We start from the raw sequence: 18,811 nt of genomic DNA, 5'->3' as shown, positions 1-18,811 counted from the left end.
AATGTGTATGAGAAAACAAGTCAGCCTGAAAATGCATTTATCAGCTCGGGTTTGCCTTGAGTTACCCTCGTCCTGGGGCGTTTTCGTCCAGCCCATGTTTCCACAGGGATGGGGAGAGGAAGCGAGCGAGAGAAGTGGGTCACTCGCATAATTTAGCACCATTATCGCATCAACGTTTTCCTCTCGCTCATCCCCGGGTCACGCCGCATCCTCTGGTTAAAAGTTAGCTTTTTGTGCAATGTGATATGGGAAGAAACGCTAGTAGCATCTTGCGTTTGCGATGACCTTGTTTCATTTCCTGCCACTTCGGCATAGAGACAGGGCTGTCGGAATTCTACTACCCTCCCCGCACCGTCTGGTCTGAACCGGTTCGGATTGTGCGCGGTCATAGGCGCACTGCAGATTCCGCGCGCCCTCGCGAGTCTCAGCCCACTTCTCTGCTCAGGCTCCTCTGATTGGCCAGCGGGTTCGCGGCTCGCCCACACCTCCTCGCGTGTTGTTTGGACAAAGGGAGACTTTGCGAGCCGTGATTGGCCAGTGTCCCCCCAAACCTTTTATTTTTGGGCAGTGTCAATTGTGCACGGGCACGCAGAGAAATGGAGTTGTAAACGTAGCGCGTGCACTTTTCAGCACCAATACCGCGTGGATAGCAGCCAAAGGAAGCAGATAGCGTTCGCCTGCTTTATTGTCATAAACCGAACGACTTTGCGCGTCGCCACCACCATTCAACCGCCGCGACCACGGAGTAACTTCAGTGATAGCTTTGAGTCGGTGCGCAGAGGACACAGCGGCAGAGCTCGAGCTTTGTCTGCCCCGGCGGGCAAATTGTGCCGAGAGCTGCATCTTCAGTTCCTGAGGGTGGAAACTGCGTTATTTTCGGTTCGCTTGTGCCGAATTTGCGCGGGCTCGACTCGTCTAACGGCGCGCCGGCACGTCTAAATGGCTACAGATGAAGGGAGGCAGAGGTGATAGAGAAGAATTTTCATCCTAGCCGGTTCGGTCCAGACAGCGGTTGAGCCTTGGTCCTGTTTTAGCCGCATCGCAGCTTCCTAGCACCGCTCCTCGCCGAGGTCTCCATTGTGTGAGCATCTCCACTGTTCCGCTGCCGCCCGACCTCCGGATCCCCGCACACACCGCACACCTGCCGCTTCCCACGGCCGCTGCTGGGCTTTTCGTCGAACCTACGCCGTCTTGAACGCGCCCAGTCCAAAATGTGCTCGCGTGTTTGGTTCGTGACCGACCGACGCATCAGCCAGGAGTACCCCCAAGTTCAGATCCTCCGGGCGCTGAAGGAGCGCTGCGCCGACGAGGATGTAGAATTCCGCTCGCTTCTCATGGATCAAATCGTGCTAACGATCAGCGAGGGCCAATTAGGTGAGTATCGCTCGGCCGAAGCAGTCGGTGTGATGTGGAAACCCCGTGTGCTTGAGATCAACGGTGCTAGCATATGCTCCCCACACCGCTAACGGCAGGCGGGTATTGTTTGGGGACTACTAGCCTTCTGTGTGTGTGTGTGTGTGTGTGCTAGCAAGGGAGCCAAGTGTAAGCTCAGCCGTGACCGCCTAACCCAGTTTCCAGCTAGACTCCCTCCAGACGGAGAGCAGCGGTGATGCTTGGTTTTATTTCGCTGAATGAGCTGCGGCGCAAAAGGACGGAATATTAACGACTGCCGGAAATCTGGCATTCCCCGGTAAAGAAAATAAATAAATAAAAGCATGTACTGCATCGCTGGGGGGGGGGGGGGGGGGGGGGGGGGGGGTGGATTTATAAGTATTGCCCGGTGTGTTTAATGCTGGAAACAGCAACCAAGCAGACTTTTAATGTAAGAACATGGAAGATGTTTGATTTACGGGACAACCACGACCACGTAGATGCTTTTTATGGTTATATTTAATATTCGATTAATCTATATTAATTTTAAATCGGCCCCTATTATCCTAATACATTCCTCTCCATGCAATCTATCGCCAGCCGCGTTGCGACACGTCTGGTGTTTTTTTTGCCATAAATTTCACCGTTCAGTCCGGAACATGTGGCTTGCGTGCACTTCGTTTTGACATGACAACATTTCGCAGCTTCCACTCGGGGGCCCCCGGTCCGGCGGTGGCAGCGGGAACACGGGGCAGACGCACGCAGTATTTGCCGGGGCGGTGTGAAACGGGGCAGTGTCACCAGATGAGAGGGGTGTAAGTCAATTAACACATAAACAGCGTGGGCCGGCACAGGAAGAGCCTGAATAGGCATAATAGGATAAGGGGGGACTAAGCAGCAGATTACATACTGTTAGTTTATACTCATAAGGAGGCTATTGAACAGCTAATTCGTGGCTTTATTAAAGCTTTATTATCCTGTATGGGGTTACGTATGCCATAGGGAGTAAAAAAACTGCTATGTAATATTTAAACTATTAAATGAATAGAGGACATTTAGCAGATGCCTTAAAGTCATGCACAGATGAGCAGACATATACCTGTCTAGACATGTGGCTTAGCAAGTAGCACACTCCTAAAGCGAGCCTGTTCTCCTCACCTGTAATCCTCACCGCGCTGACCCTATGGCAGAAACCGTCTTCTGACCTCTGGAGTGACACGGCAGATTAACAGTTAGTAGGACAGATGGGCCACGCCGTAGGCCCACTGAGCAGGAAGCCTCGGAGCACACGGGCCGAGGGCCCGAGATGGGTATCGGCCCTGAACGTGTACGAAGGTGAATGAATGTACAGATTTTTCCTTTATTTTTACTACACTGTGTGTACGTTTGAACTATTCGGGTGTTCCTGGCTCTGTGAGTTCATATACGTGGTAGCAGAAGCACACGCAGATCTAGAGCAAGTAGAAGTGGTTGTGTAATTCGGCATCAGGAAATACAGCGACACAAGCAGCGGTTGAGACTAGCGTTGGCAGTAGTCATTGTTTCCTCATTGGTATTTTGCTAATTACGGCCAATGTGGTCACTGACCACCTTTCAAAGCCACTGCCTGTCTGGGGTGCATTTACAGATCTATAAAATATTTATAAATTCAACACCTCATCATTTGCAAGCTTGTTTCAGTAATATTCACAGAATTATAATAGGGGTGTAAAAGAATATTCTCTCGTTTATTATATGACATATCAGTGTCAAAGTCACGTCAGTGATGTCTAATCACAATTACAGTCCTAAAACTGGTAACACATTTACAGCGTTTCACATGCTCTCGGGTTAATGGGTGCATTGTGTCCAGCTACCGAGAGGCATTTCACATCCCATGACTTGTGCTGCAAGATGTTTTACCGGTGACTGGATATTAATTGATATCACAGTTATTTGTGATTCTGTGGATGCACTATTATGCAAATAGTATTAATTATTAGCACGTGCATGTTACATTTAGAGGTGATCAAGGCGTCGCACAGTCCTTCTGAGGCTGTGGCGCTCCCAGCAGAGCAGCCTGGGCAACAGATCGCCTGCAGTATCCCGTTCGCAGGTTCACACACACGCCCTGGAACATGTAGATTTGCATTTTATTGGTATTTAGTGAGGCAGAGAGGCTCACTGGACTCACACGGCAACAGGCAAGGATTTCATAATCTTATGTGGCAGCAACATTTAATGAAACATAAGTGTTATTTTTAGCTTTACTTCTAAAGTAGCAGCTCCCTACTTATGGTTAAAGTTACACATACTGTACATTTTGGATTTCAGGCATGGCCATACCACAAGGACGCATAGTTACTGTAATTTGCATAGCTATAGTAGCGAAGGAGAAAAGGCGTGATGACAGTGGAGCAGGTGATTACCGCCCCCTATACCCCTGCAATTGCATTCTGATTTATATCGTGTCACTCTGTGAATCACTCCCAAACTCTGGTGAGAAGACACAGATATTACGAAAGATGTGCAATGAAAGTCAAGTTAGGAGTATCAGGTACATTCTTTTCATTTTATCAAAGATGTTAGATGAGGATATGTTATGTGGGCTTACTAGAAACATGATGAAATGCATATTTTCATTTAGGGAGGCGTTAACTCCCTCTGAGATGCATGTTTTTAACAGATCTGACACTAAACCTCTGCTCTGTCTTCCAGCAAATATTTTTTTTAGCATTTTCTGTCTGTTGCATGTATTGAAGACAGACAGACATTCAAATAGACCAGTGATAGCATTGTTAGCCTAGACTAAAGAGTCACGTGGGATGCTACTGTTACATCAGGCTAAATCACACAGGGTACCTAGACCTAGAGTGACACTGGGGTTGGCAGCGGCCACCATGCAAACACTGGCACCACATTTGTCTGCTGCGCTGTGACGTTGCAGCGGTATGCACAGAATGCTTGTTATGCCTGTGAGCTGTGGCAGGCAGATTGAAAATGGGACATATATGCAGCCCACTGAGCCATGAAAACACTATGATCAGACAGAACACAGGCACGCTAAATTTAAACACGGGGTTTCTGGAGGTTTTTCGCAAAGGTCAGATGTTGGACAGTGTGGCGCATATGAACACTTGCGCAAATGAATGGGAGGGATTCACCCGGCTGCCTCACAGGCCTCTGTTCGGTTCCCCTGGAGATGTGACGATCGCCGCGAACAGTGAGCACTGTCTGTCAACAGCCATGAGACTACATCCCCTGACACTTCCCACTGTAACACCACTCACAGGGCTTTCAGTGGCTGTACAATCACAGCAGTGTGACAGCGCTGAATGGGCCGAGAGAGACAGCGAATCCTCCTGCTTCTATACAGACACGATGAGGAGGAGGAAAATAGGGAGGGGTGGAAAAGCTTTTCATGGTCCGTGTTGGTTTCCATTTCTCCGCTTCTGCTAACCGCCTTCTCGTCCTCCTGCTAAACTAAATTATGACCTTTCAACTGCTGCTGGTCATTTGTTTCCCCTGCTTTGACCCGCCAGCGCGCAAAATGACCCTAAAACCAAACTGTATGGTGCACAGGATACACCAGTAGGCACGTCTCTCTCTCTGTCTTATCATGACCTCTGACGATTTCAGCCAACGGTGCTGTCGCTACTCCAAACCTGCAGATTCAGGACACGGCAGCAGTTTGCTATGACAGTGACGAATCTGTCCCCCTCCATTCCATCCACTGTCATTTGTGGTTGCCCTCATGGGCAGTGCATACAATCCAAGCCATCACCTGATCTGTTCATCATCAGGCACTGCTATGTTGCATCGCCTGCTCAGAAATTTCTGCCTGTGTTCCTTGATCTGCGTAACACCAGTCACAAAAAAAAATCCTCCAAATCTTTGGCAGTAACTTGTAAACCTGCCATCTGTGTTTGGCGAATATCAAACCAGTATTCTCTTCCAAATTTTTCCCAATTTTTTTTTTTTTTTATTGTTTAATGCGGCTCAAATGCTCCTAATTTAAATTCAGGTGTGTCCAGTTAGCACCAAGCATGTACTTGTGTGATTAAATTCAAGTTTTGGGCACGTTTTCATACCCCACTGCCTTAACAATGTGCAAAGTCAGCAATATCTCTTTCTCAGTGGGTGAGATAGACAATACTGGCACAAAAGGCAGCGGCAGCTAGAGCACCAGAGAACAGTTTCTGTCTACGGATATGTCCATCTTTTTAATAATCCCATTAGTAGGCGAGGCTGTTTCCAAATTCATGGCGAAGCACCAGAAGCTTTGGAGCTGGCTGCCTCTGCCCAGCGCTGTGACTCAGCCAACGCTCAGTCAGAGCCTGTGCCATCACAACTGAAGCTGTGTCCTTAGGCAGCCTCCATCAACACGGGTGAGCTGTTTCACAAGTGGGTGAACAGGTTCCAGAAAACGACCAGCCGCATTCACAGTGGTTCAGGTTGCTGTGTATGTGACATCTGGGATGTAATGGCAGCTGCCACAGATAATTTGCTACAGACTAGCTTGGCAAGTAGGGATTTGGCTGAGTGCTCCGGTTCCATGAGTGGATGAATAAGGATATAAGATTTCTGTGTTTTCAGTGGCTTAGAAACGCTTTGTAACTGTGTCCCTCTTTTCACCCCAGGTTTGCGTGTGGAGCAGGAGCTGGTGACATCCTATCCTCAGGTGGTGGTGGTGAGGGTCCCTACGCCCTGGGTGCAGTCAGATAGCGACATCACCGTGCTGCGCCACCTGGAGAAGATGGGCTGTCGGCTCATCAACCGCTCCCAGGCCATACTCAACTGTGTCAACAAGTTCTGGACCTTCCAGGAGCTGGCCGGCCATGGGGTGCCTCTGCCTGACACCTTCTCCTATGGTAAGTTGATGTTTGTATTTAGCGATGGTTGTGTGATAGCACCATAGTCTGCACGTATGGAATAGACAGCCTGGGTATGGAATTCATATTGCAGATGTAAAAGTCATCTCTAAGAGCAACTGGAGAGACTAGAACTGCTTAATGTGCAGCCAATTGAACACTATTATGAAACATATTATATAGTTTCTTGACATTTCAGTCACCTCAGTTGCATCACAGGCTCTGGCCACATGTTCTCACTCCATCTTGCATTATTAGGCAATTATTATTTTAAGATATTTACATCAGCAGTTTTACAGCCTGCCAATCAACACCACACGTCTGCTGTCCAAAAATCCATAGTTTTGTAGAGTTTGTGAGGACGCCACAGTAAAAGAAGGATGCAGACAGAGGGAGGGAGAGAACGAAGGGGGAGGTGTTGGCCTACATTCCATTCGTCCCTCTGCACAGTAGGCCAAGCAATGAGTGCAGAGCGGCTGGAGAGCTTATGTAACACACACCCCATGGCTTCTCATGATTTGTCCGAATAAAATATGCCATTGCCTTCTTACTGCTTTCCACCTCAGCAGCTTATGACGTGGTTCGGCCTGGTGTCCGCTCTTTCTCCTCCTCTGTTTTCTCTGCCTCCCCCCCTCGTGCGGAAAACACATGTGAGCGAGTGCATCTGGAAAAAGCCATGTGACAGGCTAGTTCACATCTGTTCCCTTGACTAAATGCCAGATCAGACCAGACAGGCTAACAAAATGGAGAAACGGGGGGGGGGGTGGAAATAGAAAGAATGAGGTAGAGAAAATTATCTAAAAAACATTAATCTAAAAGCTATTAATCTAAAGCAAAGCAAACGGAAGCACATCTGTTGCTGCAAGCGTCAGCGTCAGCTGCTCTGCATCAACGTTTCCTTCAGTGAATCTCATGAATCAAGCTAGAAAACAATGAGCACAATCTCAGGACAGCCCTACTGCCCTGCTGTTTTGAGGCAGTTCTGTTGCCATAGCGACAGGCGCCAATTCTTCCCACTTCCTACTTGATTGGCTCTAATGTGTGAATCATGCCATCATAACAAGGACACTTTTTTAACACATTTCACACCTCCGTGTGTTGCTGCTTTGTGTTTGTGTGGTTTCCCAGGAGGACATGACAACTTCCGTAAAATGATTGACGAGGCGGAGCCGCTGGGCTACCCCGTGGTGGTGAAGAACGCACGAGGCCACAGAGGTAGGAAGATTACAAGTGGTTTTCTTTTTATGTCACCCATCCTCAAATATCTGTTCCCTACACGACCCGACAGGCAGCTCTGTCCACCGCAACACGAAATTCATTGACAGAGTGTTAATAATTAGGACCAGGATGCTGCAGCAGACACAAACAGAGGATCATGATGCTTGCAGTGTGGCTGTGTTTATAATATTATTTTGCTAGTTTACAAACTGAACCGGCTTGATTCATTGTGCCTGGAATCATAGGAAGCCTGTCTTCAGGACATTCACGTGCACTTATTTAAACCGGTCACAGTTGGCTTCCTATAACAGGCTGATTCCACTGTCATGGAGATGTGAGACCTGGTTGGTATAGTTGTGGTGGGGGATTAAAGAAGGAACATCCCCAGGTAGATTTCTTCTGGGGAAGCCAATTTCTCTGCCATGTATATGCGTAATGAGGTTTCAGATCAGCTTTTTATAGGGGTACATGTGCATGACAATAGGTGGCCGACAGTGAACTTTGTAGAGTGGAGTGACTGAATGAAAGCAGGGATTACTACAGGCGGTAATCGTCCTCCTCATTTTAAAATAAAGTCCATTCAAAGTCAGACTGGAATGAGCACAATCACGATCTGAAAGTTAAAAGACGTTTGCACCCCTTGCACCACCCACAGTAAAAATGATCTGCGTGGTGTCTGAGCCTGGCGTTCTTCAGTCTGCTCTAGCAACCACACACAGCAAAAACAAAAGCAGGGGTCAGTAGGCAGCATTTTCTTTCCGCGTGCAGTCAAACTCTGTGTGCTTGGCAAACAAGTTCAAGCTGCAGGAGAAATCGTATTACCCGTGGGCTGCATGGACACAGATTTATGGTAACCAGGTTAATTCAGTGCATGTAAATGCAGCCGTTGTGCTTCCTGGAGATCAGCCTCATCGTTGCTGACCCTCTATTCATAGTCGTAGTCGGTCCCATTGTGTGGAGTGATAACAGTGGAACCTGAGACCACGACTACTCTACTACACTAATGAAATGCAGGATCTTAAGAAGTGCTTCTTTACCTTTGTGGTTGGCCATCGTTAATCAGCATACATTTAAATTTCACGTCCTGTGTCTGGCCAGGTGATGGGACATGGAATAGTCATATTCCCACAATGGCTGCACTTCCTTTAGCATCACCAGTACAGATTAGTTGCACTGTTTTCATAGTTACAGGGCCGCGATTCGTCGATCTTAACATCTTTATGATGTTAACAAGGGATTGCTTTGTCACCGTGTTTGGATCGTCACTGACACACAATGTGCAGAGCAATCACATGAGACTGTGGGGTGCTGGGTCAGGGGGCTTGACAAGCAGCAGACAGAACCAAGCCATGCTAATTAAAACCGGCATCTTCTATCCTCTGTGAGAAGAAATGACTTGGCTGCTAATACGAGCCTCCCGTCTATTTTGCAAAACAGGATCTGACATAAGACGTTGTCAGCTGATGTTTCTGTTTGTTAGCACAGCTTTGAGGAAGCAATACAAGCACATCCAGTATTTCACTCGTCTAGGACATTACATTACAATTTTACACATATTTGTCCAGTTATAATCTATTCTAATGAGCCCGCGTCTCCTTCCTTTTCTTAGGCAAGGCTGTGTTCCTGGCGCGGGACAAACACCACCTGACCGACCTGTGCCACTTGATCCGCCATGATACTCCCTACCTCTTTCAGGAGTACGTCAAGGAGTCGCACGGCCGGGACGTGCGAGTCGTCCTGGTGGGCGGTCGCGTTATCGGCTCCATGCTACGCTGCTCCACTGACGGTCGCATGCAGAGCAACTGTTCCCTCGGTAGGTAGACCCGTGAAAGTCATTGCCGCCGCTGACAGTGGTGGAACGCAACTCGGCACAGTTACAGTTAAATCATTGTATTAAAACATGATCATGACAGGATGATTAGTGTTCTGTACAGATCCTTTTTTTCGCTATGTGCCACATTTAAAGCCTCGCCGAATTGCTCATTTTAATCATTCCTGTCCACAAGGAAAATATGTAATAATCACAGCAGCTTTCCAAATGTCTGACCAAGTATTACGCTCCATCTGTCCCCATAAACCCGCTTCACGAGCCGATGCCAAGTCGGAGGGCTTGTCCTGAGCCCACCCTAGAGACAGCGAGTGACACAGCTTTTCAGCTGATGAGACTGATTTTCAGTGTCAGTGCATGAGCAGTTCTGTTGATGCTCTATTGCACTGTGACATATTTAGGTCATCAGATTATTCGGCATTTATGTAACAGATCGAGTTGACACTTTTACTGACTCCAGATGTTTCTGTTGCAGTCATTATTTCCCTGGTTTTGAAATTGTGTATTTGTTGTGATTGCAATTATTCATTCATTAAAGATTTGATCCAACAATTCGAATAAAGATTTGTTCTATTATTATCATTATACCAGCAAACACTGTTTAACCTCCTTGATCTGTCTGTGTTATTAGGTGGTGTGGGTATGATGTGCCCACTGAACGAGCAGGGCAAGCAGTTGGCCGTGGAGGTATCCAACATCCTGGGGATGGATGTGTGCGGTGTTGACCTGCTGCAGCTCAATGACGGCTCATTCGTGGTCTGCGAGGCCAACGCCAACGTTGGCTTCATCGCCTTCGACCAGGCCTGCGGGATGGACGTGGCGGGGATCGTTGCCGACTACGCCCTGTCGATGCTCCCGAGCCGCCTCACCCGCAAAATGTCGCTGCTGTCGGTGGTGTCGAGCACCAGCGAGACCAGCAGCGAGCCCGAGGTGTGTTCTGTGCCCACCGGCGGCGGCTCGCTGCCCGAGGCCGTGTGTAACATGAGCGTGGGCTCCACCTCCAGCGAGAGCGACCCGGAGCTGGCCGAGCCCTCCCAGTCTTCACCACGCCAGTCGGCTGCCCCCAACCTGCCTGATCTCTCCGACCTCCCCGATCCGGCCTACAACTTCAACACCCTCCTCGCCAATGAGATCAAGTTATTGACTGAGTGAGATTCAGACGGCATCATGCACACACAAACACCACAAATACATATTGAAACACACGCACACACACACACTTGTACGCATGGCAACAGACATTCCTTTTAGAAACACATCGGTCCAAACACGGAGGTTCTTAAACGCAAAGCAACAACAGCTAAAACAGAATACATGTACACCGAAAACAGCTACAACATGAGCCTTGTCGCACTAACTCCCCTAACAAAACCAAGATCTGAGGCTGCTCCCCTGACTTCTCTTCCAAATTTAGCTGACACTGCAGCGTGGTGGAAGATAGGACAACTGCCTAATTGGACACTTTTTTTCTTTTTTCTGCAAAGCTGAAGCTGAAGCTGAATTGATGGTGTTGAGTGGGTGTGGGAATCCCATAATGGCACCCTCCTGTACAATATCACACTGTGAATGAAGCATGTTATTGTAAGTCTTAAGTAGCAGGCTCTAACCTGTGCCAGGCAGTGAAGACAACAGATGAATTGAGTGCTCTTACTCCATTTTAAATTTCTTCAGTCGCTGGTTTGATTGGCCCTACGAGTATCAATTCATTGCATGTCTAGCACTTTACAATTAACAGATGCATATTTCCTCACTCCGACGACATATTAAAGGCCACGAGACAGAGTGTGAAAGCAGCATCTACACCTACAAGCAGAATATACCTCAAAACAGTGATTTGTCACTGCCATAGAACGACAGACGCTCACACACGCATTAAATCAGCCAGGATCTTTGTAGTTCTTGAATGAAACGTAAAGGAAGTCATGTGTTATTATGTGTTTTTTGAAGTTTTCTTTTTAGTGTTTTTGTTAATATTCAGACTGTATATTAGCTGCAATACTTGGCTGTTCAAACTGGAACTAAAATAACTGCCATAGTTGAGATTTTCTTAAGATACTGTGGAAAGATGTTTTTGTACAGACCTGCAATTTGAAATTTGAAAGAAATGAAATTCAAAATCTGGTGCTAAGGTTTCTGGATGTGATTAGATGTGATTACTCCAACATTTTACATATTACTTTGATTGATTTTACCTTGTTTTTTATAAATATTGAAGTATTCACTAAATATGTTGGCTGGATGTACAAATAAAACTCGGAAACTAAATTTTTGCAGTTTCTTGAAAAATGTTACGTTTTCGCTCTAAAGAGCAAAATCCAGTGGCCAACATTTTTTCCATCATAACATACCTCCTGTAGGCCCTCTGAAGTGTCTAGGTAGGGTAGGTCGGGCTAGTCGGCTTTCACTAGGAACCGTGTACAGCTCTGATTAAAGCACAAATGCAAAAGTTAGATTTAAACATTTAGTTTAGCGCCTTTAGGCTCGTTACCCCGTCTGTTGCGCACAACTCAGGGAAGCAGCCTGGATCTCACCCCTTCCACCTAAAAGGCAACAGCCATTCATACTCGACACATCCAAACAACACATACAGGAAGACACACAAACAACAATGAAAAAAAGGTTGTAAACTACAGTATAAAACAATGGTGTATACCATGGTTAACATGCACTTTTTTCCTTGCTTGTTTTCTTCCTATTTATGGTGTTTTTAGAGAAAAAAAGTGGTTTGTGTGCACTAATATTGTCTCAATAAAGTGAAACCGCTGTGAAGCTTGATTCTTATTTTCTGTTTTTGTGGGCAGAATGTACTCACTGTCTGGAATCTGACACGGGCCTGTTCAAGGGTGCCAAACGTAAACCCGGCAGGCAACAGGAAAGCAGCTTTTATTTTAGGCCTGCTATCAAGCGATCACAGTGGCTCCACTGACAGAATATTGTTGTCTGGCATCTATATAATCAACGTATCTGACAAACAAACTGTGAAATCTGCTGATGTCCTCTCTCCTGACATGCAAAGGCCATCGAGCTTGAGCTTCAAGTCACCTCCCAACATGAAAGCTTATGTGGGTGAAATATCTCCAGTTGTGTTGTCCCCTGTTTTTTAAGTCTTTGTCTTTTGTATTGAAGCCTGCGTCATTCCACATTGTGTACATAGGTGTAAATCAAAAATCACATATCCTCAGAACATCAAGATAGCCATCCATAGGAAAGATGAAATGTTGTTTCTTAACCCCCCCTCTGTTTTATCTGTAGTTTCTAAATCCAACCAAGGCAACAAAGGTTCGTGTAACCCTGTGCTGAACTACCTTTACAGGTTTCAAGGTCCCAGTTCATGTGGCTTTCTCTGTTTGGTTTCCTTAGATTTGCAGCCATGATACAGTGGGATACAAAGCGAGGTATGACATGCTAGTGACACAGGAAATGAAGGAAAACCCGTGTGGAAACCAAGTAATAGTCAAACATGTATTGGTCTGAGTGGTGCTGGTCCAAGCTGGAGCGGATGTAGGAACCATGGGACCAGTCAGCGTGTAAACCAACACAGCACAAGGCAACGATTTCATTCCAAGCTGCTGCTAATGTATATTTGGCTTAAAAATTAAAAGGGAATATGAGAAAGTCCAAGTGTTTCCACGTTTTGCTGCCTCTCAACATTTAAAAATGAACCTAAATGCCAAAAAACAAAGGTTTTGTTGCATAATTCAGTACTAATAACACTAGTGTGATTATTTTAAGAGTGGCTTCTCTTTGTTTTAATATAAAGAATTATTGCTTTTGAATTGTATATAGTTTTGACTGTAGGACTTTACAGCATTCGTTGAGTTTATTTTATGTCGGTGTGTTTTGAAACCAACCTGTGGTTTGCTAAAAAGGTTTACATGAGGAACATGCGATGTTTATGCATGAGTGAAAGGATGCAGCTCCCTGCTGATGATATCTGATCTTTGATTAAATCTGTAAATGGTGAATTGATGAAGTGGTTGTTGACCGCAAGGTACGAGATCAGCGACAGTGTGTGAAAAAGGTTCTAGCGCTCACTATTATTTTGTTCCGACAGTGTTAAAAACTGATCCCGAAATCATGTCATTCACAATGTGCAAAATGATGTAAATATATATCCCTCTTTTTTTAGACTAAAATAAAGATGAGTCATTATTCAAAACCAGCGAAAACATGTCTCCTCCTCCTTCTGCTTTTCTCATTCCAACAATAGACCTTCATTTGCAATAAACATATGGATAAACCCAAATTCATAAACATCTCATTTATTACCAGTTCCGCACTTCCTGCTATTATAAGACGGGCTCCTTTCGGCCTCAACAGATGTCCCGCTGGAGCGAATCTGAACGAGCGGAGCCGCTGCGGTGACTAATCAGATCCAGGACGTGGGTCTGTATGCAGATCGTGCACCAGCTGCAGCAGGCCTTGGATGGGTTCTGTCAGGTCATAGTTCGGTATCAGCTGGCTGGCCTGCAGGGCCGCGCCGCCAAATCCCAGTGCCTGGCGCACAAACACAAGCGGAAACACACACAGCAGCTGCAGATGTTAGAGTCTCCAGAGACACTAAAGCTGACTTATATAACAATATCACTGCAAACTGAACCGCAGCCCAAGCAGATTAACTTTACCCTTCCAAAAAGCGGCTCTGCTGTCATTTATAGTTTCTAATTAGGAGAAAAGGAGGCGATTAATGTCGACAACACCAACATTCGCGCTGAGGTAAAACCATTCCGGTGTCATTCTGGAATTCAGCGAGGTTTGCAGCGAGTGACGCGGAATTCAGCTTCCTAAGGCTTCGTAAACAGGGAGGACGCGCGTTACTCATGGTCTCCTGCGATGTCCGCCACAGCTCACTGCATAGACGCGTGCTCTTGTTTAACCACAATTCCCCAAAGATAACAACTGACATGGCATAATCCCTGTATGTTCTCAAAGCGCTGGCACAGCAGCCCACAATAGAAGCATGACGTGGCAGAAGGCGAACTAAAACCAAAATGACCAGCATGCATCACTGCATAAGAGGACAAAAACTGCTCATTATAGGTCCACACCTAGTGATTTATTTTGTGCTTTGTATTGTGTTTAATAGAAGTCTTGACTCGACAGCAGGCCTCTGGCTGTGCGGCAGAATGCGAGGAATCATCCCTCTTTGAGGGCACTTTGTTACAGCTGATCCTCATTCTGACTCTGCCTGTGAACAGAAACGCTCTGATTTTCCTTGCGGAGATCAAAGACGCCCTCTAATCGCTCGGAATGGCCTTCAGACGAGTTAACGGGCATCGCTGTGGCGCATCGAGTCCTGATCCTTTTCACAACAACACGAACTCAACCTGATCGACCTCATCCGACGTTTTTTTCCAGTCACATCGGCTGACATTAAACCTCACCTGTTCTTTACAGCTTTGTCAATTAGCGCTAATTCCATCTTGGGGCGGCCCTCCAACACCGGAAAAATGGGGAACTATGTCACTGTGTCAAAGCGGATCTCCAACGCCCCGTGACCTCGTCGGGCGACTCACCTTTTCCAAGTCTCCTCCCAGGAACCACAGCATGGCCAGGCAGTGGCTAACCAGCGCAACCTGGGTCGGGTCATTCCTCGGGTCGTTCTGCTGAAACGCCAACATGGTTCTCAACATCTCGTCCATTTCCAATCTCTGGCCTTTGTCTGAAAGGCACAGATACAGACAACGTTCCATGTTCTTTTGCCTTCACAGGCCACCACCTCGGTGGTAACGGCACTGCACACACATTGTAAAACCTAGCGCATGAGTGTTTATTAGCACTTTGTTCAACAGTCTGGAGAAGTGAGGTTTATAAAGGTCAATGCCATGTGGCCTAACGTAACTCCCGTGTAAACTGTGTCACTTTGGCCAAGACACACGACAGAAAGCCTGGAAAACTGCGCTGCCGCTAACAGGCTTATCGCTATATGTAGGGCATCCTCTGCGACAGAGCGTATAGAAGCGGATGCTGCGCAGCCAGAGGTGTGTCAGCAGTGCTATCAACTTATCCCTAAGCATGCTAGTGTAAATCTGGGCTTTAGCTTCAGGATTGCACCACAAGACAGCTCAGCTAAATATAGTACTGTTGACCTTGTTTTTTCAGCGATACGCCGGTGGAGCTCTCTGCTGTTCACGGGATGCAGGAAGTAATGGCTCCGTGATGTCACTCTTTGATAGACCCACAAGTCTTAGATGCATGCTCCTTTAAAATTTAAGCATGTGACATTTATCTTGCACCTATTTAGGGTAATAAGACGAACCATGGCTGGCCTTCAACAGCGGGTTAGGATAGTGGACATTTTGACCATGGGCTTTTAGGAGTTGGGTCAAATGGGAATGCCAAGTATGTGCCATCTGCAATACAAACAGACGCAGACGGGCCATAAGATAAACTTTCCCACATACAGTAAGTGAAAAAGAAAACAAGTGTTTAGTTTCACCTGAGAGTACAGGGAACGAACAATGGGCAGCTTCCCCTGTTTGGCAAACACATCAGCCATGAGAAAGTAGCCGGCACACGTGACAGGGCTGTCCAGGCCGTGCTCCTTACTGGAAAAGTATATCTACACACATGGGAAATGCAAATTCTTTCACAAGGACTGTTCACATACTGTACACTGGGGATTCTGTGTTGAGTATACTATGTATGCTGAGGGATGAACCAGGAACAGTTCACACAAAAAGCCCTGAAGCTGGGTTTTTTTATTTTTTGAGAATACAAATCATGACACATACATCATTTCCAAAGTTAACCAGAGCTTCTTCCAGGTTTCCAGTGGCTGCGTGGAGGCGGCCCAGGCTCCTGTGCAGCTGCTGGTGGACTGAGTGGCCGCAGTCTGGGCTCTTTAACACTGCCCATTCTGCCTGGCACAGGAGCTCCCCCACAAGGGCCAGATTACCCAAACCTACAGAGACACGCAGTGAAAGAGGACAGAGCCCACATGTGCATGCATGCTGTGCTCCCTTCTTACCCATATTGGCCTCAGCCAGCAGCAGGTAGGCCGGCACCAGCTGCACGGTGCTGGGGCCATAGATGTCTACGGAGCAGCGCAGACAGCACTGGGCAGCGGGGAGAGCCTCCAAGTGTTTCCTCTCCGACAGCTTGCTCTGAGCCACTGACCTGCAAATCTCAGCTAGCTCCACCTAGATGGGAAACCAAACCCAAGTACAGGTTATGACCACCGTAAACAAAGTATGAACCACTATGGATCCAGCTGGAGGGAGATATACAGTAGAAGTAGTTGTCAGGTTTTGCCTTAGGCCTCTTTTGCGGAAGAAAAGATGTTCCATCTTGACAGAAACTCCCCCTTTACATCACGCTGAAACTGCCTGTTTTCATATACAGTATGTCCAGAATGTGAACAGATAAGAGTGGGCTCGTCTGACGGCAGCGGAGGTTAAATGTAGGACAGGTAAGATGGGTGTTGACGCAGGAGCGGCCCTCCTTCGAAAACAGCACTGTTCACATAAAGCACTGGCTCCAGGGGCACTCAAAAGACTGCTGGTACCAGAACCGATCACCTTTGTCTTAACACGCCACAGAGATTAGAAGCAAGCGTGCGAAACAAAAACACCCTCAAACTGGGGTTTGACGTCACGTTCCACAGGCTTGTTCCACATGTGCCTGCAGTGCATTGTGTACATCCTCACCTTTTTCAGCTGCAGCTCAACGTAGTCAGCATGCTTTGGATGGAGCGGCGTCGAGGTTCGGATGGGAACGAGCAGCTCACAGATTCTCTCATGGATCCCGAGCCAGTCGGCCTGCTGGTGCTCGGCACCGCTGGGGAGGGAGAACACTACTGAACAAAGCTGCTCATCAAGACGTTGCTCTCTCTGCTATGACATTAAATTACATTCAGATAAATAATGGAGCTTGATTCTGTCTGGTTTCGGACAAATAATGTTTCTTAACGGCACAAAGAACCTAGTTTAGCATCTGCTAAGTTAGTTTCCGTTGAATTGCTGAAATGGTATCCCATTGCATAACTGGTCTGTAATTTTGTTCATGTGGCACCTCTCTTCTGCAGTGAGGTGGAAACTGTCTCGGTTGACCTGTGCTTTTCTACAGGGAGGAACATGACCTGCCACGTTACAGCAGCAGTAGCGCTGACTTGTGTGGTACGAACAGAAAAGGTGACAGACACACAACCAGGGGGTCTCCTCAAGATGCAGTCATTGCATAAGTTTGCTTGTGTATTACAGCTTACAAGAAATCCACTCAATAATTCATCACACTGACCTGGTGAAAAACATTAGATATGATGCTTTGACAATAGTTACATTTGCTGCAATTCCAATAAAAATACTACTTTTCTCCTCTATAATTTAATTTAACATAAATAGAATAATATCATCTAACTTAGGTGGCTGGACGCTGCCTTTAAGGGACCGGCTTTAGTCTTTCCATGAAGTCCTGCATGACGGGATGTGACCACACGCTCCACGTTCGGAGCCAATGAGGATTTTAGCCAGCACCATTTTCTGATAAATAATTAAATCTGCAGATGTAAAACTACGTCCGAACTTCAGTCGCGTTACGTAATAAACCAACATTGTGCTGACCAATGTTAAACATGATCGCGAGGGCGTAGACACCGGTTTAACAACAGGAAAACGAACAAAGAAAATCACGCCGCTAATTTCTTTTCCAGCTGTTCCTCTTCCTCCCGACGACTCGAGCGTCTCTCGGAGGACAGCTACGACGATCAAGGGCTTGGTCACGTGATTGACTGCGTCCACGAGGCCAGATGGTCGCCAGCCACTGTTAATAACGCAATATTATAAAACACATTGCCCTGGTGAAGGTGGGGCATTACCTATAATTGTATTATTTTTTTTTTTTCCACATATTGTGATTGTTTAATCGTTGTACAAAACGACGCAGGGCAAATAAATCGTTATTGCGCACACAAGTGCTTTTGTAATCCACCCTCCTCTCCCATTCACGTCGTCTCGGTCCTCCAAGAGTCGCCGCCTGACGTCACAATCACGTGACCAACTCCACGCCGACGTCTCTGGGACACGGCATGGCGCGCACTGCCACCTGGCGTTGTAGCCGTGGAGAGGACGTGACTCATTTCACACACATACAAAAGATTTATGCGCAAAATTCAACACTGACTTGCGGCATTTAGAATTGACGCTTTCATGAAATAACGGCTAACGTATCACTGTGCTACAGCGTTACAACAGCGCTAGCTAGCTAGCATAGCTTACCAGTAAAACGTGACCCGGCACTTCCTACACTGTAGGTGCGCCTTTCCCTGACAAAGTTCGCACAACCTTTCGCTTCCTTTAGGTAAAGAAAGAGGAACACACTTAGAGGTCGTCGGCACTTCACGTCCAGCTTGCATTGCTACAGAAAAGCCCAGGTTATGTGCACAAACCACCAGCGGCTTCTTAACTATAATATTAGCTGAGGAAAGTAAGGCTGCCTGTTAGGAAACTTGTCGCTATGGCAACAGCGCGATAAAGTTCAGCCCAAGCGCATAATAAACCTTTAAGATTGTGGTACGTATTATACCACGTATTATACAAACATTTAC

At 46.8% G+C, this 18,811-nt stretch overlaps 2 protein-coding genes across 3 annotated transcripts; one reads left to right on the top strand and one right to left on the bottom strand.

The window, feature by feature from the left end:
• rimkla (ribosomal modification protein rimK-like family member A) lies at window positions 1–13,436 on the top strand. Its single transcript, XM_029156583.3, has 5 exons — window positions 1–1,374; window positions 5,991–6,221; window positions 7,350–7,436; window positions 9,049–9,252; window positions 9,899–13,436. The coding sequence occupies exons 1-5, from the start codon at window positions 1,212–1,214 to the stop codon at window positions 10,417–10,419; spliced, it is 1,206 nt and encodes a 401-aa protein (XP_029012416.1). The 5' UTR covers window positions 1–1,211; the 3' UTR covers window positions 10,420–13,436.
• A 77-nt stretch (window positions 13,437–13,513) lies between these two features.
• zmynd12 (zinc finger, MYND-type containing 12) lies at window positions 13,514–18,738 on the bottom strand. 2 transcript variants are annotated; one of them, XM_029156584.3, is made up of 8 exons: window positions 18,483–18,735; window positions 16,917–17,046; window positions 16,238–16,409; window positions 16,002–16,171; window positions 15,707–15,829; window positions 15,527–15,620; window positions 14,784–14,929; window positions 13,514–13,764 (listed from the first exon to the last, which is right to left on the bottom strand). In XM_029156584.3, the coding sequence occupies exons 1-8, from the start codon at window positions 18,617–18,619 to the stop codon at window positions 13,633–13,635; spliced, it is 1,104 nt and encodes a 367-aa protein (XP_029012417.1). In that variant the 5' UTR covers window positions 18,620–18,735; the 3' UTR covers window positions 13,514–13,632. The 2 variants fall into 2 exon arrangements, with proteins under 2 accessions (XP_029012417.1, XP_055366364.1); XM_055510389.1 differs by lacking the exon at window positions 13,514–13,764 and adding an exon at window positions 13,851–14,455 and having other exon boundaries at window positions 18,483–18,738.
• Between the last annotated feature and the right edge of the window lie 73 nt (window positions 18,739–18,811).

This window comes from Betta splendens, chromosome 7 (assembly GCF_900634795.4).
Source record: "Betta splendens chromosome 7, fBetSpl5.4, whole genome shotgun sequence".
Taxonomy (NCBI): Eukaryota; Metazoa; Chordata; class Actinopteri; order Anabantiformes; family Osphronemidae; genus Betta; species Betta splendens.
Note: the sequence above shows the minus strand (reverse complement) of the source record. Positions and strands in the feature narration are given on the sequence as shown.

Bases quoted from the DNA above. Each gene is read 5' to 3' on its own strand.
- rimkla (XM_029156583.3), top strand. From the start codon at position 1,212: ATGTGCTCGCGTGTTTGGTTCGTGACCGACCGACGCATCAGCCAGGAG. The intron at 7,437-9,048 runs GTAGGAAGATTA...TCCTTTTCTTAG, and splicing joins GAACGCACGAGGCCACAGAG to GCAAGGCTGTGTTCCTGGCG. The intron at 9,253-9,898 runs GTAGGTAGACCC...CTGTGTTATTAG, and splicing joins GCAGAGCAACTGTTCCCTCG to GTGGTGTGGGTATGATGTGC.
- zmynd12 (XM_029156584.3), bottom strand. From the start codon at position 18,619: ATGCAAGCTGGACGTGAAGTGCCGACGACCTCTAAGTGTGTTCCTCTT. The intron at 17,047-18,482 runs GTAAGCTATGCT...CTCCCTCCCCAG, and splicing joins TGCCGGGTCACGTTTTACTG to CGGTGCCGAGCACCAGCAGG. The intron at 13,765-14,783 runs GTGAGTCGCCCG...TTTGTGCGCCAG, and splicing joins TGGGAGGAGACTTGGAAAAG to GCACTGGGATTTGGCGGCGC.